The following is a 27,813-nucleotide window of genomic DNA, read 5'->3' on the forward strand; positions in this document are numbered from 1 at the left end:
TTTGAAATAAACATAAGCAATTACCGGGCGAATTTTCCCTCAAAAATCTGCAAAATCTGACATTCATTGGAATTTTCTTCAAATCACTAAACATACTCAAAATTATAGCTCACCCTTTAGGACAAGCCGTTTTCTCGGTTGGTGTGAGCGGCCAGCTGATCGGGGCACAAATTCTTTTGAGGCTTAATAACTTATTTTATCACGAAACCTAATTATTTGATTATATCGTTGAACGCCATTTTACGCGAAAGATATATGTATTTTTAAAGGTGTCTTTGGAATGACTAACAACGCAAAATGTTGCCTAGGTTGAACAAACATCCGATCATCACCACTGAAAATTCAGTTTCGGTAGACAATTATCATAGTATTCCTAAGCAGCATGTGTTTGCATGTTTTCTGTTATGTTTTTATATTCCGTAGAACATCAAGCATCTCTGTAACATTAGGTCTGTCCGATGGATACTGACAAGCGTAGACGAACACCATTTTCCCGTGTTGATTGAAAATTACATTTCCCGCCATCTGTAGCGTGGCGTTAACAGATCAGAAATTATGTTATTTTGTTTTTTCAATGTCGTATCACCTGAAGTGGATCATCGATATAATCGGTAAACGGCTTCGGTAGTTCTGTACCAACAGCTAATTCTGCGCTATAAAAAAGCATATTCGCAATTCTCCACACCTGCAATCACACGTGAGGGTTAATTGCTTGAAAGTATGAATATTTAAGGTTCACATGCCTGATAAAGGGAGCGTTTGAACTGCAGCGCCTTGTAAAAATGACGGTCGAAATCAGTCCATATTGGGAAAAGGCAACCAGTTTCTTTTTGCCATCTTAAGGCTCCATTCTGACAGCCAAATGAGACGACATGGATATCGCAATTCAAAGAAGCAAATGAGTCCTATTCAATCGGAAAAGATTATTTGAAAATTAAATAATGGAAAATGTATAAATGAATCATACTTTCTGTTCTTCAATATGCTTTATATGCTGCCGTCAAGGTAGTCAGGCAAAGTGGCGGAGAAATACAAAAAGTGAATATTTGTTGTTATTCGTTATTTGCTTTACCATTGACACAGTATTATCATTGATCCTAGTTAAAGATAATGAGGAAATCTGTTGTTCGTTGGCAGGGTTCTTATTTTCAGAACACATCTTTTTCTCCATAAACTCGTCGACCGTTAGCAGAAATTCGTCCCATTTTTCCTGGGTGGAGAGACATGAAAAAAAATAAAAATCAATTGAGTCTTCATTGTAGTAACTGAGGTACAAACCTCAACCAGAAGAAGTTCTTCAACAGCATCCCTTATGCTACATTCTGAAAAATAGCTTGCCCACAATTTCTCCAAGGTATCTCGTTTTTCACATCCAGAACTAGTTGTCAAAACAGAAGTTTGAGGTTAACTATTATTTGAATGTCTTTCAATAATATTACTTTTTGAAAAGAAGCGAATAGCAGTTGGTAACTCGCCATAACATACCGTAGTCTTTCGTGACAAATTCATCAGGGTTCCCTGTGTAGTTCACATGTTGATTGCAACATAAAGATAGAGCTTATAACTATCTAACTTATTACAACCTGAAAAGCGTAGCTCAGCTTCCACTAGAATTTCTGTGATTGCAGCTGCTGTTTCTGCCAATAAGTTAGACAATTCAGCAGGATTCATCCTTTAGAAAATATCTATACAAAAAAGAAATGAGTAATAGTGCATTATTCTCCAGAACTGGAAATCAATGTTCAAGACTACCAAGCACCCAAAGTTACTTCACAGTCTGTGCTAGTATTGGGGAGTAAGATGACTATCTAAAAATTTTTACATGTATTGATATTTTACATTCTGGCAAAACTTGCTATGCCAGGTATGTGGGATCTTTCATATTCTACACTCAGTCAACACAGAACCTAGCTTTGTTGTTTTATAAATGATTCAATAGGAAATACAGCTTGAAGTTACATTATACTTCTAACCTTATCATCAACTGCAAAAATATTAAGTACGTACCAAGAATTTCTTTCTTTCCGTTGTGGACGATAACAAAATAGTCGCGTCCTTACATGACCTTTATCAACGCACAGGAGCATTAAGTTTAGTTACGGTCGTGCGGCAACTTAGTCAGTCGATTGGCCGTTATCTCAGTTAGAATGCTTGGTGACAAGACCAGGTATATCGAATCGGTACGATGTTGGCCAATAAATTTGGGTTATTATGAAGTGTTGCCCAGATGAAAGGAACCGAAAGATTAACTGTGAATTTTATGTTTGATTAGGGACAAACAAAACAACTGGTAAACTTCAAACTCATATGGCCAACGATTGCGTTCTAAGAAAGGTTAGGCTCGTTGTTGACAGATGGCAGGACTTGTAAATGCAATGAGTCATGAGTTCTTCTAAAGGGGAGCATCAGCTGATAAAGTGAATAGCCAAGCTGGGATGTGAATAAGTAGCCTGTTTATATATTTTCTGCATCACGAACGTAAGTTGTAAAAACACTTTAAATATCTGATTTGTGTTGTGCTGTTTATCGATCTCTAAAGTCCCCTGCTTCAATTGTAACTTAGTTCTAAGCACCTTCGTTCAATTTTACATGGAAAAAGTACTAAGTTATCTGGCTAAATCACCTGGCTGTGTTAGTTGATGCCCATGGATGTCACCAGTTTCGCTAATTTAAATTTCAGGTTATTTCGTTAGGCAGTATCTTTTTCTAATAAAACGTAAAAATATTAGTATATTTTCGTCTTGTTCACTAGTGTCACCAGTAGCTACAAAGTATTTATAAATGTTTTCCAAACTTGGCTTGCATTATTTTTAAACGCCGTTTTCCCACATGGGTGTGATCTGTATTGCATCAATCAATCAAAACCTGCTGCATCATAAAGCTCACGCTGTAGAATTAAGCATGCAGTGACGCAGTCCGCCTCTGGTTTCAAAGAATAGCATTTAGTATCGTTTAACAGTTTTGTCATCCATCATTGTCTTCGGTCCAGGGTTGTCGCTCTATTTATTATTATTTGTGTTTGTGTATTTTTCACTTGTTTGTTATTTTCATTTTGCTATTTTGGATTCTAGTTCGGAGCTCTAAGACCGATGCTAGGAATGCTCAAGTGTAGGCATTTGACACGTAATAGTTCCATGCACGTTAAGCAAATAACAACTACGTTTTGTGGGCATTCCTGCATCCAGTGAAACACCTATTTTCTAATTTTGGCATTATTACTTGTTTGGGCTCTTCGCCCAGTTTGCGCGTGAGAATGCGTATCATTAATTCGTTTCCCCAGCACTGCAACCGGCAGGGCGCTTGTGCTATTTATTTGTTTCAGAATCCATCACCTAAATCAATGTATGTAAAACAAAATAGCCTTGAAAAGCGACCTTATTCTCTATAAGGATGTTTCAGTTTAGGTAACTTAAGTGTTCGAGGCTATGCGGCCTACCATTTAACATAAATATTTGGCATCCAAGATAAACAGTTCGTCCTGAAACATAACGATTGCGATATACAAGCGATGATACTTACTTTGATTCGAAAACATTTTCCTCAGTATGACGTTATGTAATAATTTTCTATTTATCTTGAACTTTCAGATGTCTAAGGGACTAGGATAAAAAGAAGGATAGATTCAGATTCCACGAGACCCGGCTACTGCCAAGGCCAGCAACTGGAATAAACCTATGCGCAAATAAAAGACATTCCGTCACGAAAATAAACTATTCTTGCGCAGACGTGCAGGTCCTAGGTGCATGGGCAAAGCTTCAGAACTGAAAACGCATCAACCTTCGTCAGGTCGTTCGCATTGGAAGCTTTAACCGTGTTCATTTATACTTACAGTGCCAATATTAGGTAAATATTAAACCATACTATTCACATCTACTGGATTTTCCGAGTTCTAGTCAGCGATTCTTACGTGATATTCACGTCTGTTACTCATTGCGAATAACCGCATTTTTTCCACAAATTTGTTGTGCAGGAACAACGTCATTGTCTTCCAATGCAAAGAAATGGGCTTCGTAAGTATTTCTTCTTATGTTTGTAATGTTTGCAATATCAATTTCTAAAAACACAACATTCTTTCAATGTAGAAGGAAAATAAGTAGGATACTGCGCATTTGTCGCTAGCCCAACTCTACGATTCGCAATGTCAGAAGGAGCCCAAAAAATTGGCTTAACTAAGCCAACTGTGTTTGCAGCTGTGAATGGCAATACACCGTCGCATAGCAGCAACAATCCGCCTGCAGTGATACCCAAATTCAAGATAAGTCGAGGCACTCAAGCGAACGTCTCTGTTCCAAAAAACGTGACAAAGTTTTCACCACCAGTGCCTGCTAAACCGGCTGCTCTTTCCAAACAGCCGAGATCACCTGCACCGCCAGTGCCGCCGAAACCAGGATCAGCCCTAAAATCTCCACTCAAACCGGCTGTGGCGCCCAAGCCTATCTTGCCCCCTAAACCTCTCGTCAGACCTTGTAAGTCTGGAAGTGTTACATTCGAAACTACAGTGCCACCAAACGTTCCGATACGCAATCGCGGTGAGCAATCCCCTCGTGCCGATCAAACAGAAAAATCCATTCCCATGTATGAAGAAAAAGTTCCTATAAGTTCAGCACATCTTGTAGTCAAGCAATCCCGAAAGAGCGCCAGTCTGGGTCGTTTGGAAGGTGTGCGATGCTGTGCAATGCTCGTCAAAGAAGGAAACGAAAGGTGTTTGCAACGGGATTCTGGTTTCATATCCTGCAGCCTGGAAAATGTTGAACAGCCTGCTGTAAAACTCACCAACCAACGTCTAGGCTTCCCTTTTAGCTCTATTCCCATCGCTCCACCTAGAAGACGAAGGAAGTCAGTCGAGAGTTATGAACCAATTTACGCTGTTATTGATTTCTCGAAGAAACGTAATCGACGGATGTTATTAGCGCAAGAACAAGCAGCTCGGGACAACCTGCATCAACCAATTGTGCAGAATGCTGATAAAGATATCGAAGCTAGTCCTGTTAGTTTGGTTGAAAAAGACAAAAGTGTACCAACAACCCCTTCAGTTTGTTCTGTCAATGAAGACGAAACTTCTGTGCCAGAGAGCCCAGCCTTAGAAATGGATGTTTCAAATTCGATGATCGCCACCAGTGAAATGGATTCGGATATCCAAATAATAGAAAATTCTTTTGCTACGATTGCTTCTCTATTTGAAAATATTAATGATACTGGTGATAGTGTACCCGTACCTTCCCGACCTACATTAACTAGGGAGTCGGAGGATGTGCAGGAAGATTCGAGCTCCTCTTCCAACAACCAGCAGGAGGAAGAAACTACTACAGCTGGGCAAGCAGTTATTGCCCGCCTGGTATTCGGCGGCACAGTAGTCCAACAAACGGACATTCTACCTGTAAGTTTTGGGTTTTTCATACGAGGGATTTTCCTAACCGGTAGTAGATAAGCAAAAGTTCATTATCAATTCGGTAGACAATGTCCACAAACGATAATAGAAGAAAACGAACAAAAGAATTCTGCACGGCTTTAAAGGACGTCATACCGTCAACGGGTTTCGACTTGTTGACTGACACCGTATCCGTCCGCGAGCGGAAAATCAATCTTCGCGAACCAAGCCCAACTCCATCGGCGAGCAGTAACAGCAGTAGCGATAGCAAAGAAGACGAGTTTTTTCCTGGCAAGCACTTTGATCCAGACGTTGTATCTTGTGGCAGCTTAGGTAAGAAACGAATAACAATTTTTATCGTGTGTACAATCTTTAACTGACTGAATTGGTTCCAGGTGATGTTGACACTTCGGACGCCACACGCCAGAATTCTGTGGATGATGAGATTGAAACTGCCCAAATGACGGGAAATGCCAGCACAAGTGTAGATGGAAAGGAGAGAAGAAATTCATTTGGACTCCGTCGTACGCTAGACACGCTTTTCACTTCCTTGAGTAACAAATCAGGTATTCGGAAAGCCGCCGAAAAGCGTAAAACCCTTGACTTCGATAGCTCAAGCACAGATACGGATAGCATAACTGCTGCGCCTCGTCCGCATATATTCATTTCTCGTCCAGCTCCTCCTCAGCCTAGTCATAAATTCAATAGAGGTGATCGGTATGTTGGCTATCATATATTAATTTTTGTTTTTCTCGTGATTTTAATTTATTCGTTCTTATTAATTTCTCGTAGAGCATACAGATCAGTCCAACCACCTGAAAAGGGAAGATCAAAAAGCATAGATGGGAGTCTAGTTGAAAAAGTGGACAGAAGGCACGTTTCACTCAGCCCCGTGATTAGTAGTCCTGAACCCGTTGCGGCTCAACAAGGTCAGATTGTTAACCTTGATCAACCAGAGTCTTCCTCTTCGGCTTCTACTCATAATTACGCAAATGAACCAGGTACTTTTTTATCGGTAGATTGTTACCTGTTCATTAGGATATAGTCCGTTAAGAAAAATTTTATTACTAGGATTGTGTCTTCCGTTGATGGAACAAAATTCTGATCGAACTAGGGCATGTTTACCTGATGGTTCGTCTTCGGAAATGGAAAAAGACATTATGTACCGTTCATTGGAAGGCAAGGAAAGAAAAGCTTACATGACAGCAAAGGAAATTGCAAGTTCCGAACGTGTGTTTGTGGATTGCCTTCGACTTATCTGTGACGATTTTCGTCAAGCTGTCAAGGATGCTGCCATTGGGAGTAATGGCAGAGATACATTACATCCTGTCATCCCCGAAGCAGAATTGAACAAAATTCTCAATTATCTCCCGCAGCTGCAGAACCTTAATCACGAATTGCTAAATGATTTCGAATTGCGTCTCAAAAATTGGTCCACTCAACCGAAAATCGCTGATGTCATTGTTCGCAAAGGACCGTTTCTCAAACTCTATTCGGCATACATCCGCGATTTCCAAAGCCAATCCGCCCAACTGGAAGAATGCATCCAAAAATATCCACGTTTCGCCAAAGTTCTCAAACAATTCGAACAATCCGGCAGATGCAAGAGTCTTTCGCTAAAACATTATATGCTTAAACCTGTGCAGGTATTTTCTGTTCTGTCAAGCAGCAATGTGAATTCATTTTAATCTAGTATGGTTCTTAGCGACTACCGCAATACCGTCTTCTTCTGGAAGTCTATCTCCGGCATCTGAATGAAAACTCGCCAGATTATCATGACACATTGGTGGCACTTAAAGTTGTTACGGATGTCGCCGAACATGCGAATAATAGTATGAAACAAGAGGTACGTAAGATCGTTTTTTCTTGAAAATGGAATTGCTGTTGTGCTTTTATATTAACCGTTTCCAAATTATTGTCAACAGGACAACTTCCAGCGACTCATTCACCTGCAATCTCGGTTGGGAAATTGTGAAATTATCAAGCCTGGCCGATATATAATCAAGGAAGGTGAACTGGATAAAGTTAGTCGTAAAATGTTACAACCCCGCTATTTCATTTTGGTAACTATGGCGCTCAGTATCGTGATGCAATAACAGACAAGCTTATCATACATGTTTTACAGCTTAACGATTGCCTGCTGTACACGAGCTATCTAAGCTCACCGTCGCCAAATTGCAGTTTAAAATTGCATCACGAACTTCCACTTTCTCGGATGGAAGTGCATCTTCCTTCCGTATCCGCAACTGAAGAGAATGCGAATGAGTTTAACGTCATTTCAACTGCACGCAGCTTTACCCTGGCTGCCTCTTCAATGCATGCTCGAAATGAATGGATGTGTGCGTTATCAGAAGCCATATCCGAACTTCAGTCTAAACAGTCGACATTTCCCAGTAAGATGCCCACTGACAATGGCGAATTCAGACTTCGATTAGGCCAACAGGTTAGTGTGCCTTGGTAATTGTTTGAATTGAACATTATATTTAATATTTCTTTTGTGTTAAGGCACCTGTTTGGATTCCGGACAGCAGAGTTACAATGTGCCAACTTTGTACTGCAGCGTTTAGCATTACGTTTCGACGTCACCATTGTCGTGCTTGCGGCAAGGTATGTTTAAATCTTACACTACGCTTCTATTTGCAAGTTGTTGGTACGAAACGCTTATGGTTTTAAGGGTCATCTGTTTACCGTCCATACTTTGTTTGCAGGTCGTTTGTAGAAGCTGTTCTACTCAGAAAGCGGGTTTGGAGTACCTGAAATTCCGCTCAGCCCGCGTGTGTGATGATTGCTTTCAAGCCATTAATGGTATCTGATTGTATCCAAACAAGTTGTTAAAATACTTAAAATTTTTCGTCAATTTCCGAAGAGCATGAAGGTTCCGTCAATGAAGACGGTATGGACTCTAGCAATTGTAGCAGTTTAATTGAAACCGATCTAAGTGCTAGCCTAGTCAATGTGCCTCCTGTCTGCTTTGTCCACGCTTTCAACGATGAAGTTACCAATAGACGGCATCCGTCTGATTCAGTGGGTCAACCGACCTCTCAAGCGGGATTAAAAGCGCAACAAGTAAAACGGGACGCTGTGCGAAAGGAGCGTCGTTATGTCCCACCACGTCTAATGGAGGTATAGCATCGAAACCTTATTCCATCAACAATTCTTTCTATTTTAGAGCTTTAAAGTAAATTTCATTTTTATAGGTTCCTGCCAACGATGCAGGATCGCAAATTAGTGGTTACCTGTCACGGAGGGCGCGGCGATCCTGGAAAAGGAATTGGTTCGTTCTAAAAGATAGAGTACTTTATATATACAAAGCGTCAGAAGATGTGGTTGCCTTAGATACTATTCCGGTGCTCGGTTATCAAGTTCAAACCTTTCAAGAGGTAAGTCTTATTAAAAACATCACAAGTGAATGGTTTTTTGGCACTTCTTAATATTTAATATAGGTGGCGGAGGACAATGAACATAACCAGTTTCAGCTGTTTCATCCCAAACAATCGCCGATAGTTTTCCATGCCGAAAATGCAATTTTAGCCAAAAAGTATTGTTTTTAGATTAATTAACGTTGCATTTTCATAACATTCTTTGTATGATTTTCAGATGGATCGAAGCCCTTTCCTCAGCCACTGTCCTTTAATCACGCCGTGCAATTTAATTTTAGCATTTTAATGAGTTGTCGATTTGCGAATTAACGCATTTGATTTGTGATATTTAGTTCTCCCAAAGATAATCTTTTCTTTTACAACAATTCACCTGTCTCTAGAAATAATTGAGTGTGATAGTTTTAAATATTGGCGAGTAAAAAGAATATAATACTTCGAATCTGATTTGTCGTGGCATATTTAATGGCTAACATTACAGTTGAAATTTACTGTATTCCTGAAGATGATGAAAGAAATGTTCTAAGTAATTCGTGGTTATTTGTGTTTTCCTGCCTGTCAACTCATTTCAGCGGAACCTCACAGTCCCTACAATTTCGTACATTGATCGAAGTGTTTGGGTTACGTTACTGTTTTTCACGTAAATCATCTTTGCATCGCATCCATGACCAGAACTTCAGTAATGAGGGCTTGTGGCGCAATGGATAACGCGCCTGACTACGGATCAGGAGATTCCAGGTTCGACTCCTGGCAGGCTCGTAAATTTTTAAATGGTACTAACTCCAAAAGAAGGCCTTACTCCTTTGCAAAAAAGCAAACTAATAATTGAAAAAAATGAAAATTTAACGCTGATTTCAATTCAGCTATTACTTTTCTCTTTAATCCAGCCGTTTTGAAAATAATACAAAACGAAGTGCTACTTTTGCGCCGTAGCGTACTAGCGCGTTAGCGTTATCAAATATTCGGTGTATTTCAAAAACGATTAACTTAACGAAAAAAAGAACAATTTTCATAGAATAAGCATTCAATTTTGATTAAATCCTATGATTTCCCTCCAATTATAATGAGTGTCAGTTTTTGCAGGTATAAATTTTAAGCCCGACTGGCAAAATAAGCCAGTAAAGAGTAGGAAGCTATAGCCTTCTCACTTTTTCAAATTTTGTCAAATTCCAGATTTAATTAAAAATACGTTACATCGATGTAAAATTCATCGCTGATTACGAATATCACGTTTATTTTGACATTGACTTTATATTTTTTGAATTAACCGTAAAAGACTAAAATCGGCCAAAAATGAAAAAGTAGGAAGGCTATAGCCTTCTCACTTTTACAAATTTCGTCAAATTTCAGATTTAATTAAAAATACGTTACATCGATGTAAAATTCATCGCTGATTACGAATATCATGTTTATTTTGACGCTGGTATTATAGTTTTTGAATTAACCGTAAAAGACTAAAATCGGCCAAAAATGAAAAAGTAGGAAGGCTATAGCCTTCTCACTTTTTCAAATTTCGTCAAATTCCAGATTTAATTAAAAATACGTTACATCGATGTAAAATTCATCGCTGATTACGAATATCACGTTTATTTTGACATTGACCTTATATTTTTTGAATTAACCGTAAAAGACTAAAATCGGTCAAAAATGAAAAAGTAGGAAGGCTATAGCCTTCTCACTTTTTCAAATTTCGTCAAATTCCAGATATAATTAAAAATACGTTATATTGATGCAAAATTCATCGCTGATTACGAATATCATGTTTATTTTGACGCTGGTATTATAGTTTTTGAATTAACCGTAAAAGACTAAAATCGGCCAAAAATGAAAAAGTAGGAAGGCTATAGCCTTCTCACTTTTTCAAATTTCGTCAAATTCCAGATATAATTAAAAATACGTTATATTGATGCAGTATTCATCGCTGATTACGAATATCATGTTTATTTTGACGCTGGTATTATAGTTTTTGAATTAACCGTAAAAGACTAAAATCGGCCAAAAATGAAAAAGTAGGAAGGCTATAGCCTTCTCACTTTTTCAAATTTCGTCAAATTCCAGATTTAATTAAAAATACGTTACATCGATGTAAAATTCATCGCTGATTACGAATATCATGTTTATTTTGACGCTGGTATTATAGTTTTTGAATTAACCGTAAAAGACTAAAATCGGCCAAAAATGAAAAAGTAGGAAGGCTATAGCCTTCTCACTTTTTCAAATTTCGTCAAATTCCAGATTTAATTAAAAATACGTTACATCGATGTAAAATTCATCGCTGATTACGAATATCATGTTTATTTTGAAGCAGTGATTATAGTTTTTGAATTAACCGTAAAAGACTAAAATCGGTCAAAAATGAAAAAGTAGGAAGGCTATAGCCTTCTCACTTTTTCAAATTTCGTCAAATTCCAGATTTAATTAAAAATACGTTACATCGATGTAAAATTCATCGCTGATTACGAATATCATGTTTATTTTGACATTGACCTTATATTTTTTGAATTAACCGTAAAAGACTAAAATCGGTCAAAAATGAAAAAGTAGGAAGGCTATAGCCTTCTCACTTTTTCAAATTTCGTCAAATTCCAGATATAATTAAAAATACGTTATATTGATGCAAAATTCATCGCTGATTACGAATATCATGTTTATTTTGACGCTGGTATTATAGTTTTTGAATTAACCGTAAAAGACTAAAATCGGCCAAAAATGAAAAAGTAGGAAGGCTATAGCCTTCTCACTTTTTCAAATTTCGTCAAATTCCAGATTTAATTAAAAATACGTTATATTGATGCAGTATTCATCGCTGATTACGAATATCATGTTTATTTTGACGCTGGTATTATAGTTTTTGAATTAACCGTAAAAGACTAAAATCGGCCAAAAATGAAAAAGTAGGAAGGCTATAGCCTTCTCACTTTTTCAAATTTCGTCAAATTCCAGATTTAATTAAAAATACGTTACATCGATGTAAAATTCATCGCTGATTACGAATATCATGTTTATTTTGACGCTGGTATTATAGTTTTTGAATTAACCGTAAAAGACTAAAATCGGCCAAAAATGAAAAAGTAGGAAGGCTATAGCCTTCTCACTTTTTCAAATTTCGTCAAATTCCAGATATAATTAAAAATACGTTATATTGATGCAGTATTCATCGCTGATTACGAATATCATGTTTATTTTGACGCTGGTATTATAGTTTTTGAATTAACCGTAAAAGACTAAAATCGGCCAAAAATGAAAAAGTAGGAAGGCTATAGCCTTCTCACTTTTTCAAATTTCGTCAAATTCCAGATATAATTAAAAATACGTTATATTGATGCAGTATTCATCGCTGATTACGAATATCATGTTTATTTTGACATTGACCTTATATTTTTTGAATTAACCGTAAAAGACTAAAATCGGTCAAAAATGAAAAAGTAGGAAGGCTATAGCCTTCTCACTTTTTCAAATTTCGTCAAATTCCAGATTTAATTAAAAATACGTTACATCGATGTAAAATTCATCGCTGATTACGAATATCATGTTTATTTTGACGTTGGTATTATAGTTTTTGAATTAACCGTAAAAGACTAAAATCGGCCAAAAATGAAAAAGTAGGAAGGCTATAGCCTTCTCACTTTTTCAAATTTCGTCAAATTCCAGATATAATTAAAAATACGTTATATTGATGCAGTATTCATCGCTGATTACGAATATCATGTTTATTTTGACGCTGGTATTATAGTTTTTGAATTAACCGTAAAAGACTAAAATCGGCCAAAAATGAAAAAGTAGGAAGGCTATAGCCTTCTCACTTTTTCAAATTTCGTCAAATTCCAGATTTAATTAAAAATACGTTACATCGATGTAAAATTCATCGCTGATTACGAATATCATGTTTATTTTGACGCTGGTATTATAGTTTTTGAATTAACCGTAAAAGACTAAAATAGGCCAAAAATGAAAAAGTAGGAAGGCTATAGCCTTCTCACTTTTTCAAATTTCGTCAAATTCCAGATATAATTAAAAATACGTTATATTGATGCAGTATTCATCGCTGATTACGAATATCATGTTTATTTTGACGCTGGTATTATAGTTTTTGAATTAACCGTAAAAGACTAAAATCGGCCAAAAATGAAAAAGTAGGAAGGCTATAGCCTTCTCACTTTTTCAAATTTCGTCAAATTCCAGATTTAATTAAAAATACGTTACATCGATGTAAAATTCATCGCTGATTACGAATATCATGTTTATTTTGACGTTGGTATTATAGTTTTTGAATTAACCGTAAAAGACTAAAATCGGCCAAAAATGAAAAAGTAGGAAGGCTATAGTCTTCTCACTTTTTCAAATTTCGTCAAATTCCAGATTTAATTAAAAATACGTTACATCGATGTAAAATTCATCGCTGATTACGAATATCATGTTTATTTTGACGCTGGTATTATAGTTTTTGAATTAACCGTAAAAGACTAAAATCGGCCAAAAATGAAAAAGTAGGAAGGCTATAGCCTTCTCACTTTTTCAAATTTCGTCAAATTCCAGATTTAATTAAAAATACGTTACATCGATGTAAAATTCATCGCTGATTACGAATATCATGTTTATTTTGACGCTGGTATTATAGTTTTTGAATTAACCGTAAAAGACTAAAATCGGCCAAAAATGAAAAAGTAGGAAGGCTATAGCCTTCTCACTTTTTCAAATTTCGTCAAATTCCAGATTTAATTAAAAATACGTTACATCGATGTAAAATTCATCGCTGATTACGAATATCATGTTTATTTTGACGCTGGTATTATAGTTTTTGAATTAACCGTAAAAGACTAAAATCGGCCAAAAATGAAAAAGTAGGAAGGCTATAGCCTTCTCACTTTTTCAAATTTCGTCAAATTCCAGATATAATTAAAAATACGTTATATTGATGCAGTATTCATCGCTGATTACGAATATCATGTTTATTTTGACATTGACCTTATATTTTTTGAATTAACCGTAAAAGACTAAAATCGGTCAAAAATGAAAAAGTAGGAAGGCTATAGCCTTCTCACTTTTTCAAATTTCGTCAAATTCCAGATTTAATTAAAAATACGTTACATCGATGTAAAATTCATCGCTGATTACGAATATCATGTTTATTTTGACGCTGGTATTATAGTTTTTGAATTAACCGTAAAAGACTAAAATCGGCCAAAAATGAAAAAGTAGGAAGGCTATAGCCTTCTCACTTTTTCAAATTTCGTCAAATTCCAGATTTAATTAAAAATACGTTACATCGATGTAAAATTCATCGCTGATTACGAATATCATGTTTATTTTGACGCTGGTATTATAGTTTTTGAATTAACCGTAAAAGACTAAAATCGGCCAAAAATGAAAAAGTAGGAAGGCTATAGCCTTCTCACTTTTTCAAATTTCGTCAAATTCCAGATTTAATTAAAAATACGTTACATCGATGTAAAATTCATCGCTGATTACGAATATCATGTTTATTTTGACGCTGGTATTATAGTTTTTGAATTAACCGTAAAAGACTAAAATCGGCCAAAAATGAAAAAGTAGGAAGGCTATAGCCTTCTCACTTTTTCAAATTTCGTCAAATTCCAGATTTAATTAAAAATACGTTACATCGATGTAAAATTCATCGCTGATTACGAATATCATGTTTATTTTGACGCTGGTATTATAGTTTTTGAATTAACCGTAAAAGACTAAAATCGGCCAAAAATGAAAAAGTAGGAAGGCTATAGCCTTCTCACTTTTTCAAATTTCGTCAAATTCCAGATTTAATTAAAAATACGTTACATCGATGTAAAATTCATCGCTGATTACGAATATCATGTTTATTTTGACGCTGGTATTATAGTTTTTGAATTAACCGTAAAAGACTAAAATCGGCCAAAAATGAAAAAGTAGGAAGGCTATAGCCTTCTCACTTTTTCAAATTTCGTCAAATTCCAGATATAATTAAAAATACGTTATATTGATGCAGTATTCATCGCTGATTACTCATGTTTATTTTGACGCTGGTATTATAGTTTTTGAATTAACCGTAAAAGACTAAAATCGGCCAAAAATGAAAAAGTAGGAAGGCTATAGCCTTCTCACTTTTTCAAATTTCGTCAAATTCCAGATATAATTAAAAATACGTTATATTGATGCAGTATTCATCGCTGATTACGAATATCATGTTTATTTTGACGCTGGTATTATAGTTTTTGAATTAACCGTAAAAGACTAAAATCGGCAAAAATTAAAAAGTAGGAAGGCTATAGCCTTCTCACTTTTTCAAATTTCGTCAAATTCCAGATTTAATTAAAAATACGTTATATTGATGCAGTATTCATCGCTGATTACGAATATCATGTTTATTTTGACGCTGGTATTATAGTTTTTGAATTAACCGTAAAAGACTAAAATCGGCCAAAAATGAAAAAGTAGGAAGGCTATAGCCTTCTCACTTTTTCAAATTTCGTCAAATTCCAGATTTAATTAAAAATACGTTACATCGATGTAAAATTCATCGCTGATTACGAATATCATGTTTATTTTGACGCTGGTATTATAGTTTTTGAATTAACCGTAAAAGACTAAAATCGGCCAAAAATGAAAAAGTAGGAAGGCTATAGCCTTCTCACTTTTTCAAATTTCGTCAAATTCCAGATTTAATTAAAAATACGTTACATCGATGTAAAATTCATCGCTGATTACGAATATCATGTTTATTTTGACGCTGGTATTATAGTTTTTGAATTAACCGTAAAAGACTAAAATCGGCCAAAAATGAAAAAGTAGGAAGGCTATAGCCTTCTCACTTTTTCAAATTTCGTCAAATTCCAGATTTAATTAAAAATACGTTACATCGATGTAAAATTCATCGCTGATTACGAATATCATGTTTATTTTGACGCTGGTATTATAGTTTTTGAATTAACCGTAAAAGACTAAAATCGGCCAAAAATGAAAAAGTAGGAAGGCTATAGCCTTCTCACTTTTTCAAATTTCGTCAAATTCCAGATATAATTAAAAATACGTTATATTGATGCAGTATTCATCGCTGATTACGAATATCATGTTTATTTTGACATTGACCTTATATTTTTTGAATTAACCGTAAAAGACTAAAATCGGTCAAAAATGAAAAAGTAGGAAGGCTATAGCCTTCTCACTTTTTCAAATTTCGTCAAATTCCAGATTTAATTAAAAATACGTTACATCGATGTAAAATTCATCGCTGATTACGAATATCATGTTTATTTTGACGTTGGTATTATAGTTTTTGAATTAACCGTAAAAGACTAAAATCGGCCAAAAATGAAAAAGTAGGAAGGCTATAGCCTTCTCACTTTTTCAAATTTCGTCAAATTCCAGATATAATTAAAAATACGTTATATTGATGCAGTATTCATCGCTGATTACGAATATCATGTTTATTTTGACGCTGGTATTATAGTTTTTGAATTAACCGTAAAAGACTAAAATCGGCCAAAAATGAAAAAGTAGGAAGGCCTTCTCACTTTTTCAAATTTCGTCAAATTCCAGATATAATTAAAAATACGTTATATTGATGCAGTATTCATCGCTGATTACGAATATCATGTTTATTTTGACGATTGGTATTATAGTTTTTGAATTAACCGTAAAAGACTAAAATCGGTCAAAAATGAAAAAGTAGGAAGGCTATAGCCTTCTCACTTTTTCAAATTTCGTCAAATTCCAGATTTAATTAAAAATACGTTACATCGATGTAAAATTCATCGCTGATTACGAATATCATGTTTATTTTGACGTTGGTATTATAGTTTTTGAATTAACCGTAAAAGACTAAAATCGGCCAAAAATGAAAAAGTAGGAAGGCTATAGCCTTCTCACTTTTTCAAATTTCGTCAAATTCCAGATATAATTAAAAATACGTTATATTGATGCAGTATTCATCGCTGATTACGAATATCATGTTTATTTTGACGCTGGTATTATAGTTTTTGAATTAACCGTAAAAGACTAAATCGGCCAAAAATGAAAAAGTAGGAAGGCTATAGCCTTCTCGCTTTTTCAAATTTCGTCAAATTCCAGATTTAATTAAAAATACGTTACATCGATGTAAAATTCATCGCTGATTACGAATATCATGTTTATTTTGACGCTGGTATTATAGTTTTTGAATTAACCGTAAAAGACTAAAATCGGCCAAAAATGAAAAAGTAGGAAGGCTATAGCCTTCTCACTTTTTCAAATTTCGTCAAATTCCAGATTTAATTAAAAATACGTTACATCGATGTAAAATTCATCGCTGATTACGAATATCATGTTTATTTTGACGCTGGTATTATAGTTTTTGAATTAACCGTAAAAGACTAAAATCGGCCAAAAATGAAAAAGTAGGAAGGCTATATAGCCTTCTCACTTTTTCAAATTTCGTCAAATTCCAGATATAATTAAAAATACGTTATATTGATGCAGTATTCATCGCTGATTACGAATATCATGTTTATTTTGACGCTGGTATTATAGTTTTTGAATTAACCGTAAAAGACTAAAATCGGCCAAAAATGAAAAAGTAGGAAGGCTATAGCCTTCTCACTTTTTCAAATTTCGTCAAATTCCATATTTAATTAAAAATACGTTACATCGATGTAAAATTCATCGCTGATTACGAATATCATGTTTATTTTGACGCTGGTATTATAGTTTTTGAATTAACCGTAAAAGACTAAAATAGGCCAAAAATGAAAAAGTAGGAAGGCTATAGCCTTCTCACTTTTTCAAATTTCGTCAAATTCCAGATATAATTAAAAATACGTTATATTGATGCAGTATTCATCGCTGATTACGAATATCATGTTTATTTTGACGCTGTTATTATATTTTTTGAATTAACCGTAAAAGACTAAAATCGGTCAAAAATGAAAAAGTAGGAAGGCTATAGCCTTCTCACTTTTTCAAATTTCGTCAAATTCCAGATATAATTAAAAATACGTTATATCGATTCAAAATTCATCGCTGATTACGAATATCACTTTTATTTTGACATTGGGTTAATAGCTTTTGAATTAACCGTTAAAAACTAAGAGTCGGGTTTATTTTGTAGAGCTTATTTGTCGGGCTTAAAATTTAACGTTAATAATTTAACGTTTTTAAATTTAGGTTTAAGTTAAAAAATAAATTGATTTTTGTGATTACATTAGATTCGGCATCGAAATCATGCATTTTAAGTCGAATTTGAAATTTGGCCAAAAATGAAAAAGGCTTTCCCATTTTCTCTGTTTTTGCTAAATTTTAAATATAGTTTAAAATACATAATTTTGTTTCTAAATTGAACACAAATCGCGAAAATCAAGTTTGTTTTAACGTTGGTCTCATATTTTATTTAATAAATGAAATAAATGAAAGCGTTCGTGTAAAATCCGACTGAAAAATAAGCCCGACTTTTCAAGATTTCGATTGTTCCTTGGAGGCATCTAGCGATAGAATATTGTAGCCGTTTACAGATATTCTGGCCTCGCCCAATTCCAGTCGTACCCCGCGGGCTTTACGTGTTTTTTCTGCATTGTATACAATCTATACATATATACAAAGGCTTGTTACTTTTCTCCTCCCAGTCTAGCCCGGTCATGGGGTTTGTGTATGATTGTGGAGCTCGAATCAACAGGCACTAAGTTTTTGCTTAACGAAACTGTGTACGAGCTGTGCAGACATTCCACGAAAAATTCTTGTGGTTGCGCTATTCACGATCGTTCTTCATCTGGTTTGTTTTTTAGTGTTAGTTTAAAAATCATCCCGCCCTACAGTGCGTAGACAGTCAGTCGTGTCAGTCAACAATAAATGGAGAAGTGACGGTGTGTGCGCAGCTGATTCTTAGCGATTTAAGCGATTCGTGATGTCTGGTGACTAAAGGGTGTGCCGAATTGTGTCCCATTAACCATTGTTATTGAGTCTGCTTAATAGTGTCAAAGCTGCATTGTAACCGTGCATTTCGAAATGAAACGATGACGTCAAAGCCGTGCTCACCTTCCCAGTAGAAAACCCAGGAAAAGGGAGAGCCAGCGAACGTGTTTTTACCTTTGGCAGAGGGAAAACCAAAGTGCCCTCAAGCAAAAGAGAAATTAGGTTTGTTTTTTATTTATTTTTTGTTTTTTTGTTTTCTCTAGTTAGACGTGCTGATGTGACCGTCATTTCTTAAAGCATTCCACAACTCTTAACCAAACTCATTTCACTGTGCCGCTTTCTGTGCCGGCCTTGGTGGTTTCCTACCGAAACTGATCGTGCTACCGAACGTGATCCTGCAAATAGTGTGGAAAGGAATCTCATACGCCCCGTGACGACAAAATGTTACAAATTCGTCATTCAGTCGTGGTCGGCGTTATTGCCTTTATAGGTTTAGGTAGGAGAATTATGTTTCTGTTCTTTTTTTTTTTATGTCGTATTGTTTTCAGATTTCAACACAAGGGCGGTTGGATGCCTGTTGGGATTTGATATCACCAATGTGTGTTGACGGGATGTGGAACTACCGCCACAAAACTTGCACCGATAAAACCTGAGGCGTCTTCTGAGGCTGATAAGAACCACTGTGCGATAGATCAACTATGCGCGCATATTATTTTGCCCGTGCCCTAGCGACAACGGATTTACACCATGTCGAATAAAAAAACTAGAGCCCTTACTTGTTGTTTTTCATTTGCCTTCATTGTTATCATGCAAACGAAGCTTACGTTTTTCTCCGTATTTCTAAATGGCGGAATCAATAGATCTATCGTAAATTTCGCAATTGATCAATGACGTTTGTTTTACCATTGTTGCCAGCTGTGACAGAGTTTACGGGTCCCATTCCTCGACTGTTCCCGTCTGGCGAAGAACAGATTTATCGAACTGGTGCCAGTTTCCGGCTGACGTGTGAAGCTACAAAACCCGTTGAATGGAAACAACCAATCTTATCGGTGATTCTCTTACACTATCAAATTATTGCAGATGTTGGTTGAAGCTTGTTAGAGCTTTGCGTTTAGATAAGATGTTTATCGAAACATCTAATGGTCAGTTGTTTTTTTTTTTTAGCATCATTTGGAAATCAGTCATAATGACGAGGCCATAATCACCGAAGAAACAATTCCTTCGCCAGTGGATGGGTACGCGCACCGCTCCATTCTCGAAGTGAATGCAGCCACAATATTAGACACGGGCTACTACATCTGCCATTATGCAGGGAATGACGACATAGAAAATCCCAATGTGGCTGTAAAAACTTACGTCTACGTCGAAGGTGCACGAAATTCGATAAACCGAAAACATACCTAGTTTAGCCGATAAACATTTGATCAAACTACAATTATTTAATTTTAAAAAAATTTATTTAATTTATCTTCATACAGATGAATCGAGGTTAATTGTTAGCGTTGGCGATGAGGGCATCGTCACCGTCGTGGCCCACCAATCAAGCCGTGAAGTTATTCCATGTAAACCTACCAGCCCAAAGGTGGAGTTAACCTTGTTGGATCCCAGTGGGTTGGAGGTAATTCCTCTAAATCTACTCATTATTTCATGAACACTTCAATCGGTAGACAAAAAAAGAAAAAATGGGGAATGTAGATGACGCTTGAACGGTCATTGGTTAAACCGTATTGGCTGCTTTTTAAATGGGTTTCCTATAGTGGATTTTCTTTAATCATGGCTTTTTGTTTATTGGTTTGTTGTGCGTCTTGTTTGTATAGTTAATTGCTTAGTCTTGACTACTGTCACCGTTCACCGTTTGCCAACAGATTAACCCACTGACAGATCCCGAATTATGGTCCTACGATCCACATGAAGGTTTCATCGCCAATGACGTGGCGGTGGATATGTCTGGCATGTATACGTGCAACGCGGTTCGACATGAAGACAATTCGCATGAAACAATTACCTACGTTGTCTCTGTTCAGCGTATGTTGCCCAATTCTATTTTATTTTTATTTGGTTGTATCCGTGTGTGCGTCATCACTCTTTAGCGATTGGCTTTCCTTTTGCCTTTTAGCTTCTGGCTTGTATAACCTTAGATGGGTGCATGGCATTGACTGCACGACGTAAGCCTTGTCCAAACAAAAGACTAACGTTTAACCGAAGACGTTTCGCTGTAACGTCGATTCTTTATTTCTGTGTTTTGCTAACATGGCGATATTAGCTCATATGTCATTTAGGAACAGCTGTTAATTAAGCGAACTCCGAAAATTTGGATATTATATATCTTTGTCGGTGGGTGTGTGTGTGTGTGTGTGTGCGTGGCACAATGTGTTACAGGTCGAGCTGGATAACATCCAGTGGTCCTACGACCCCCATGTGGGCTTTACCATCAACAATCCATCGTTGGTGAACGATCACGGTTACTACGAATGCGTCGCTAGAAGCACCCAGTACAACAATAAGAATCAAACGGTTTCCTTCTTCCTAATAGTCCAGCGTAAGTGCGCAAAAGAAAAAGAAAAAGAAAAAGAAAAATGCTTTGCTTTGAAAATCTTTCAATGATTCCCCGAGCTCGCTATAGAATGACGCTTACACTAATCGCATGATGTAGCAATAATTGTACAACACAATTGGTGTACCGGTTGCCTAATTTGTATTACTAAATCACAGGACCTTATTAATTCAAACATCTTCTAGTAAACATCACGCGTCTTCTTCTTGAATAGTAGTAATTAGGCATTTTATTCTTTACAGAATTATTGTCATGATTTTTCTTTAGTTCCATTGAAACAAGTTTCTAGGAGAAAAATAGTCAACGTGCAATCGGCGCTCTAATTGTTTGCAAAATCATTTTCCTATCCTTTTTTTAAGTACTAGATTCAAGCTCCTGCTCACCTGGTATACCTTAGTGTATCTACTAGAATGCATAGATGTTTACATTGTATAACACTCGACTGACGCTCTCGTTTCCATAATGAGGTTAAATGTGTTTGTTTTTAATTTCCCTGCAGCCGCAACTGCTGGAGCTCCAAAACCGCACATCAACGACGCATTTGCTAGCAAGATAGCCCTTCGTGACAGTTTCCAACTGAATTGCTCGGCATCTTACGATCCTGGTGTAACAATCGATCTGAAATGGATCGTCCCCCATCCCGAAGGAATAGATGTGAGTGAGCTCATTTACTGATTTTTTTTTGTTGTTTTGTTTTAAAACATCGATTTGGAATTCAGGGCCGACGTATACGAACTGGCAAACTGTCCGTTAACAAAGGCTGGGTAGGCGGCATGGAACAGCAAATTGCCCACCAAGTGTTGGATGTCACTAATGCTACCGAAGAAGACGAAGGCTATTACAAGTGTAAAACAATCGACCATACTCAGAAATTCGAATTGACTAGCGTTTTCATCAAAATTCATGGTACGCATTTAGCGATAGTATAACACGTAAACGGTAATTATAAAATTCAAAAAACGGTTTTTTACTTCGTCTAGGTGAGGACGTGTCGTACGTCAACATCTCTGATATCGGTCTCCAATCGTATTTGGAACAACCGGCAAACGAGACAATTAAATGGGTTGTTTTTTACGAGGCCTATCCCAAGCCACAAATCATCTGGTCAAAAGGTAGTCGAGAAAACATCATCAGGAACACAACTTCAAAATACGTTATCAAAGACGAATTGAGGAGAACCGTCTTAGAGATCAAAGAGATTGGACTTGCTGATAGTGGCCAGTATTTGCTAACCGTGCACACTAACAAAGTGCATGATACGCGTAGTTTCACCCTTCGGGTCACAGGTATCAAGATAATTGTTGTGTGTTGTTATTGTTTTTTATCATGTTTTTTTTTTTTTAAATCTAGATAAGCCAATTGTGAAAGCACATTCGGATTCACATAGTAAAGCGATCCACTTTAATGAGCGATTTAATTTGGGTTGCCAGATTATAGCTTACCCTGAATCTGATGTCAAACTATTTTTTCGCGAATGTCTTCCTCAAAATCCATGTACCACTACGTGGAGCCAACTGTCGTTAAATCAAACCTATGGACCGGTACATTTTCTCTTTAAAACAAACTAATGCATTAAACCTTAATTATTCATAAAATACTACACAGGATAAAACATCGGGCAATGAAGAAAAGATTAAACTCACCAGAGTTGATTTCCAAACGAAAAAAGTTATGGTATCAGGCAATGCCAGAGTGGCTGGCCAGTACAGATGTGAAGCTTGCAACACCTTGGGTTGTACAGGAAGTCCTCAGGATAAAAGTTCAATTGTCCAAATCTTCGTCAGTGATTTGTCTAGTAAGAATATTAAATAATAGAAAACCAAATTTCTATGCAACTGAGAAATTAAAAAACTTTTCTATTACGTGATTTTTTAGCTGACAACGTAAACGGAACAGAGCTGATAAAATCACATCAACACAATCCGGTGGCCGGCGAGGGTTTCAATTTGACATGTGGTGTCTTGTTGGATAAATTCAGACGAGAAATCTCTTGGTGGTGGAGAGATTCGAATGGTCAAACATTTAGAATCACTAGCAACAACAAACCTCCAGGTTAGCTTAACTTCTTTCACTCATGTGATGTGAGTTTGGTGCGTCTGCCATGGACCGGCGGTGCCGGATTATTTTTCTACTCCTCACTTCTTCGTGAATTTTTAAAACAATCTATTGAATCAAAATATTTTTAGGGGCAGTGTTGTCAAATAACTTGAAAAGATATTCGTATGCCGAGGTATTGGAATGGCCGCAGATATCAAAAGATGCTAGTGGAACGTACATTTGTCAAACCACCTATCTGGACAATAAGTCGTTCAACACTTCACTTATTATTGAAGTCCTTTGTGAGTAAACAAAAGATAACTTTCGAGTCCAAATCTTATCCTATTCAATTTATACTTGATTTCCTTTAGCTGGACGAGCTCCTGTAATCCACAATGCCAGTAATTCAGATGTCTCCATTGAGCAATTCACTGAATTGTCCCTTTTTTGCAACGCTGATGGACTGCCAACTCCGAAAGCTGAATGGATCAAGGTAAACACGAATTCAGTTTAACAAACTTCAATCCTGAAATATTCATTCCGTTAATTATAGGATGGAACTGTCATAACTGAAGGAGTAGCATACACGGCGGCAGGCTGGTCACTGTACGTACGATACGCCAACTTAAGTCACGCTGGATGGTACACTTGCCGTTTCAGCAACATAAATGGCACGGAGGAGCGTACGATGTTTGTGAATATTCGCGAAAAGCCCGTCCATGCGGGAATTATCGTTGCTATAGTGATTGTTGTTGCCATTGTTCTAGTTCTGATCATCATCCTAGCCAAAAAAATTCACCAAGATAAGGTAAAAGTTTTTTAAAGTTTTAACTGTTATTAGTTTACGTCAATGTTGTTCTTTTAATTTTAGAAACGCAAAGAATTTTTCCGTGCAAACCAACTCGACATTTTCGACAAAGGAAATCCGGAAAGCATTAATCCAGACTTACCGATTGACGAACAAACCGAACTATTGCCGTACGACAAACGGTGGGAATTTCCTCGCGATCGTCTTAAATTAGGTGTGATATTTTTCAAATTTGGAATAACATCAACAATTCTCATACACATTGTCTGATCAGGCAAACAATTGGGAGCCGGAGCATTTGGTAGGGTTGTTAAAGCAGAAGCTGAGGGCATTGACACCTGCGAATCGACGACAACTGTGGCAGTTAAAATGGTCCGCTCTCACGGTAACATGATTGGGTTGAAAGCCTTAATGTCCGAATTGAAAATCATGATCCACATGGGGTCGCATTTGAACGTGGTGAATGTCCTTGGAGCTTGCACGAAAAACGTGACCAAAGGTATGTATGGTTTTCTTTTTCTTTTTTTAAATTCATGTTTCATTCAAAGCTATACGCTGTTTGGTTTCCAGGTGAATTGTTGGTGATTGTTGAATACTGCCGTTACGGTAACATACAGAATTACCTCATCCGCAACCGAGCCAAATTCCTCAATCAAGTCGATTCGAGAGGTTACGTAATCACGTCCACAGGAGAAGATCAACTGACTGAAGCAGAAGCACAGTTTGTCTCATACTTGTTGTTTCTATTTGATCTAGTTTAAATTCAAATGAATGTTTGCGTGTACAGACGAGGCTACCCGGCGCCGAGGAGTCCCCTAGGAAGCCAATCGACCAGCAAAAACTATAGCGGATCGGAAAACACTGATGTTACTTTCCTCTCAATGTCACCCACTGGTACCAATTCACTTTTCTTTAGATACGCATTTATTGTTATTTAATAAAACTAAAAATGAAAAGGAAAGAATGATGTTGCAATGTTCGGTTATAGCAGGTGGCGCTAGACAGTCGGATTTGGTCGAAGGAATCGACAGCAACGGACACACCATCTTGACTTCGGCACCTTCCAACGCATCTGGCAACCAACCTTATCCACCATGGAGGTCAAATTACCGCGGTGACTATCGCGATTTGCCCGAACAACCATTATGCACGCGCGACCTCCTCTGTTGGGCTTTTCAAATTGCTCGCGGCATGGACTACCTCGCTCGGCGTAAGGTATGTTTTCCTTTATTTTTTTAGATAACAATAACAGAAGGGGAGGCAGTTGCGTCACAATCTAGTTACTTTAAAAAGTACGTGTGGTCTTTACGGAAAAAAAAATGTTTTCTTTTATTTTTCGTAGATTCTTCATGGTGACCTGGCGGCGCGTAATGTACTACTCGCCGACAACAATATCGTGAAAATAGCCGACTTCGGCCTGGCGCGCGAAGTCTACCGGTCTGGAAATTACAAGAAGAAAGGAGAGGTATAAACCGACGAAAGTAGCTTGATTGTGTAGTCGATTCATTCTGTAAAGACGGTCTGCTATACCTTTTTCTTCTTCTTTGGCACTTAATCCTTATTGTTGGTATTGAAATCTGCTTTTAGGGCCCCTTGCCGGTCAAGTGGATGGCTATTGAGTCGATCGTTGATCGGGTGTTTTCGACTCAGTCGGACGTATGGTCATTCGGCATCGTCCTTTGGGAGCTTTTCTCCCTTGGAAAGACTCCTTATCCGGGTAAGTTAATTTGTGGCAAACAAATTGTTAGACGATTCATCTTTTCTTCTTCTTCTTTTTTAAAATCTTCATTGCATTGTTGTTGAATCCATTTATTTCAATCGGCCCAAGTTTTTTGGTCGAGCGAACTCTAAATTGAGTGGCAAAGTAATCCAGAACTTGACCAAGCATCCCTCCCTATCGAAATCTCCTCCCTCATGCAGCTGTATTGACATAGAGCCAATTAGTAGAGTTTTAGACCGATAAGACAATTTCCGTTTTTTTTTTGTAGCATAAAAGATAAAAAAAATTGTTTAAACAGCAAGTTGATTTTGTTTTCTTTTGAAACCAAAAGGAATGGAAGCTGATGAACAGTTTTTCATCAAACTGCGACAAGGCTATCGTATGGAAAAGCCGAAATATGCGCCCAACATGATCTACCAAATCATGAAAAATTGTTGGCTGCATGATCCTACCGAAAGACCCGATTTCACGGCCTTATCTGAAGCGTTGGGTGAACAGCTGAACCCTACTGTTAGGCGTCATTACCTCGACCTCAATGAAGCCTACATCGAGTCGAATAACGCCAAAGAATCAACTGATTACTTGAGCATGATGAATCCAGTGAATTATGTCAATGTCGGCAGTGGACCGTCTCCCATGCCTGGACGCCAGTACGCTAATGTACCATCTGCCAACGCCCTTGATGAAAATAATGAGTAAAAAGAATCATTAACATTCCTTCTATAGCTGTTTAACTTAGAATGACATTCGTTTTGGATTTTAACAGCCAAACATCGCATTACCTGGCCATGGGAAGTGTTGGTTCACCTAATGACAACCTTCCAGGTGATGGTTACCTTTTCATGACGAACGCAGACTCCAGGTCGCCGATCTCACGCGATAGCGGCATTCGGATGGATTCCAATGATTCCGAGATTAAGTTTTCCACCAGATTGCGTATGGCTAATGAAGAGTTGCCAAACAGTTTAGAAATGCATCCGATGCTGGGCCCAGTGTCACCTAATCAAGTGGAAACAGAGCCAAAGGTTAACGGTTTCTCGAATCCCAATTATCAGAATCCGCCTGTGATCAAGTGTTCCGACCTGGATGATGTTCCTTTGGCGACGAAGCAAACAAATTCGCCAATGTTAGGCAAGCAATTGTATGTCAACGTAAATCAATCGCCTGCTAGCGAGGACGAAGAGCAACATTACGTCAGCCCTAGGAATAATGTCAGAATCGTTTGATGACACAACCCACATCTTATCACGCTTTGTTTGTTGAGTGTCTGCGACTTTTGTTGATTCATTGGTGTGTGTGTGTACATCATGCCTGTAAGGTTTCCCGAGTTTACATCAATTACGCGCCTAAACGCGCCGTTGTCGTAACGGACAGTGATTAAAAGCCACAGTTCCAGAGCTTGTCATTACGGCTACCTTTCGTTTAGATTAGTTAACAAAATGTAGAGTCAAATGTGAATGTAATCAGATTTTAAGAAAAGAAATGTTTGCAACGTTTTAACAACCGCTACTTTGCTAAGGTTTTACGCATCCAACGTTTTATCAGTTGACATGAAACAGGGCATTGGTCGCACGACGCAGTTGAACCAACTGCGTCGTCTGCATTCCTGACCAACTTCCTCTTACGGTTCGTTTAAAACGAAGAACGTTTCCCTCAATTTTATTTGGGGTATATGGAAAAGCAGAAGAGTATTTTTGCTTAGCCAAAGCCAAAATATGATTATTATTATCGTTGTATTATTGTTGCCAGCCATTGCCGAAAAACGTACCTTTCATTTGTGTAACTGTAGTGCTTAATCGTGCAAGTGTAATATTCATGTTTTTGCCAAAAGTATCAGCGGACAACATTCCCAAATATTTTGAAACGTTATCACGATTGTTTTGACTCTTTGCCCTCAACTTCATACACGACATTTTTTTTTCTCCCCCCATTAATACACACATTTATGAAAATATTTTAATGGTAAAAAAAAAATAATAATTCGCTTTCTCCCTTCTATCTTCTCGTATACACCAGCAATTAGGGTAATCTATTTCCATTCCATTACATGATGGGATATATGCCGACTATAGT

The 27,813-nt window shown here is 37.0% G+C and overlaps 3 protein-coding genes and 1 non-coding gene across 9 annotated transcripts in view; all 4 read left to right on the plus strand.

Annotated features, from left to right (window-relative positions):
* The window catches only part of LOC130685983 (brain tumor protein-like), a 104,105-nt gene that overhangs the window by 29,033 nt on the left and 47,259 nt on the right, over positions 1 to 27,813 (plus strand). The gene's annotated exons all lie outside the window — the stretch shown is intronic.
* On the plus strand, positions 2,372 to 9,126 carry LOC130686095 (FYVE, RhoGEF and PH domain-containing protein 5-like). 2 transcript variants are annotated; one of them, XM_057509389.2, is made up of 17 exons: positions 2,372 to 2,478; positions 3,588 to 3,843; positions 3,971 to 4,010; positions 4,083 to 5,377; positions 5,455 to 5,701; positions 5,764 to 6,085; positions 6,161 to 6,369; positions 6,440 to 7,014; positions 7,074 to 7,214; positions 7,294 to 7,431; positions 7,494 to 7,811; positions 7,874 to 7,975; positions 8,077 to 8,173; positions 8,235 to 8,491; positions 8,566 to 8,748; positions 8,812 to 8,906; positions 8,966 to 9,126. In XM_057509389.2, exons 4-17 carry the CDS (start codon positions 4,139 to 4,141, stop codon positions 9,000 to 9,002), a joined length of 3,960 nt encoding a protein of 1,319 aa, XP_057365372.1. In that variant the 5' UTR covers positions 2,372 to 2,478; positions 3,588 to 3,843; positions 3,971 to 4,010; positions 4,083 to 4,138; the 3' UTR covers positions 9,003 to 9,126. The 2 variants fall into 2 exon arrangements, with proteins under 2 accessions (XP_057365372.1, XP_059350190.1); XM_059494207.1 differs by lacking the exon at positions 2,372 to 2,478 and having other exon boundaries at positions 3,577 to 3,843.
* Trnar-acg (transfer RNA arginine (anticodon ACG)) lies at positions 9,432 to 9,504 on the plus strand. The gene has a single exon. It is a non-coding gene; the product is annotated as a tRNA-Arg (tRNA).
* LOC130686112 (vascular endothelial growth factor receptor 1-like) lies at positions 18,346 to 27,694 on the plus strand. Of its 4 annotated transcripts, none has more exons than XM_057509405.2 (24): positions 18,346 to 18,843; positions 18,919 to 19,117; positions 19,537 to 19,670; positions 19,786 to 19,990; positions 20,100 to 20,239; positions 20,487 to 20,646; positions 21,675 to 21,829; positions 21,895 to 22,081; positions 22,156 to 22,461; positions 22,526 to 22,716; positions 22,781 to 22,970; positions 23,051 to 23,227; positions 23,362 to 23,514; positions 23,584 to 23,705; positions 23,766 to 24,020; positions 24,084 to 24,234; positions 24,295 to 24,519; positions 24,591 to 24,741; positions 24,808 to 24,914; positions 25,009 to 25,235; positions 25,363 to 25,485; positions 25,608 to 25,737; positions 26,072 to 26,435; positions 26,507 to 27,694. In XM_057509405.2, the coding sequence occupies exons 2-24, from the start codon at positions 19,063 to 19,065 to the stop codon at positions 26,964 to 26,966; spliced, it is 4,368 nt and encodes a 1,455-aa protein (XP_057365388.1). In that variant the 5' UTR covers positions 18,346 to 18,843; positions 18,919 to 19,062; the 3' UTR covers positions 26,967 to 27,694. The 4 variants fall into 4 exon arrangements, with proteins under 4 accessions (XP_057365388.1, XP_057365389.1, XP_057365386.1 ...); XM_057509406.2 differs by having other exon boundaries at positions 19,027 to 19,117; XM_057509403.2 differs by lacking the exon at positions 18,346 to 18,843 and having other exon boundaries at positions 18,875 to 19,117.

The sequence above is a fragment of the Daphnia carinata genome, chromosome 2 (assembly GCF_022539665.2).
Source record: "Daphnia carinata strain CSIRO-1 chromosome 2, CSIRO_AGI_Dcar_HiC_V3, whole genome shotgun sequence".
NCBI classification, from domain to species: Eukaryota; Metazoa; Arthropoda; class Branchiopoda; order Diplostraca; family Daphniidae; genus Daphnia; species Daphnia carinata.

Excerpts from the sequence above, each read along its gene's own strand:
- LOC130686095 (XM_057509389.2), top strand. The coding sequence starts at position 4,139 with ATGTCAGAAGGAGCCCAAAAAATTGGCTTAACTAAGCCAACTGTGTTT. Across the intron at positions 8,174-8,234 it reads TTGCTTTCAAGCCATTAATG|AGCATGAAGGTTCCGTCAAT; the intron begins GTATCTGATTGT and ends CAATTTCCGAAG. Across the intron at positions 8,749-8,811 it reads AAGTTCAAACCTTTCAAGAG|GTGGCGGAGGACAATGAACA; the intron begins GTAAGTCTTATT and ends TATTTAATATAG.
- LOC130686112 (XM_057509405.2), top strand. The coding sequence starts at position 19,063 with ATGTTACAAATTCGTCATTCAGTCGTGGTCGGCGTTATTGCCTTTATA. Across the intron at positions 22,462-22,525 it reads TTTCACCCTTCGGGTCACAG|ATAAGCCAATTGTGAAAGCA; the intron begins GTATCAAGATAA and ends TTTTAAATCTAG. Across the intron at positions 22,971-23,050 it reads CTTCGTCAGTGATTTGTCTA|CTGACAACGTAAACGGAACA; the intron begins GTAAGAATATTA and ends GTGATTTTTTAG.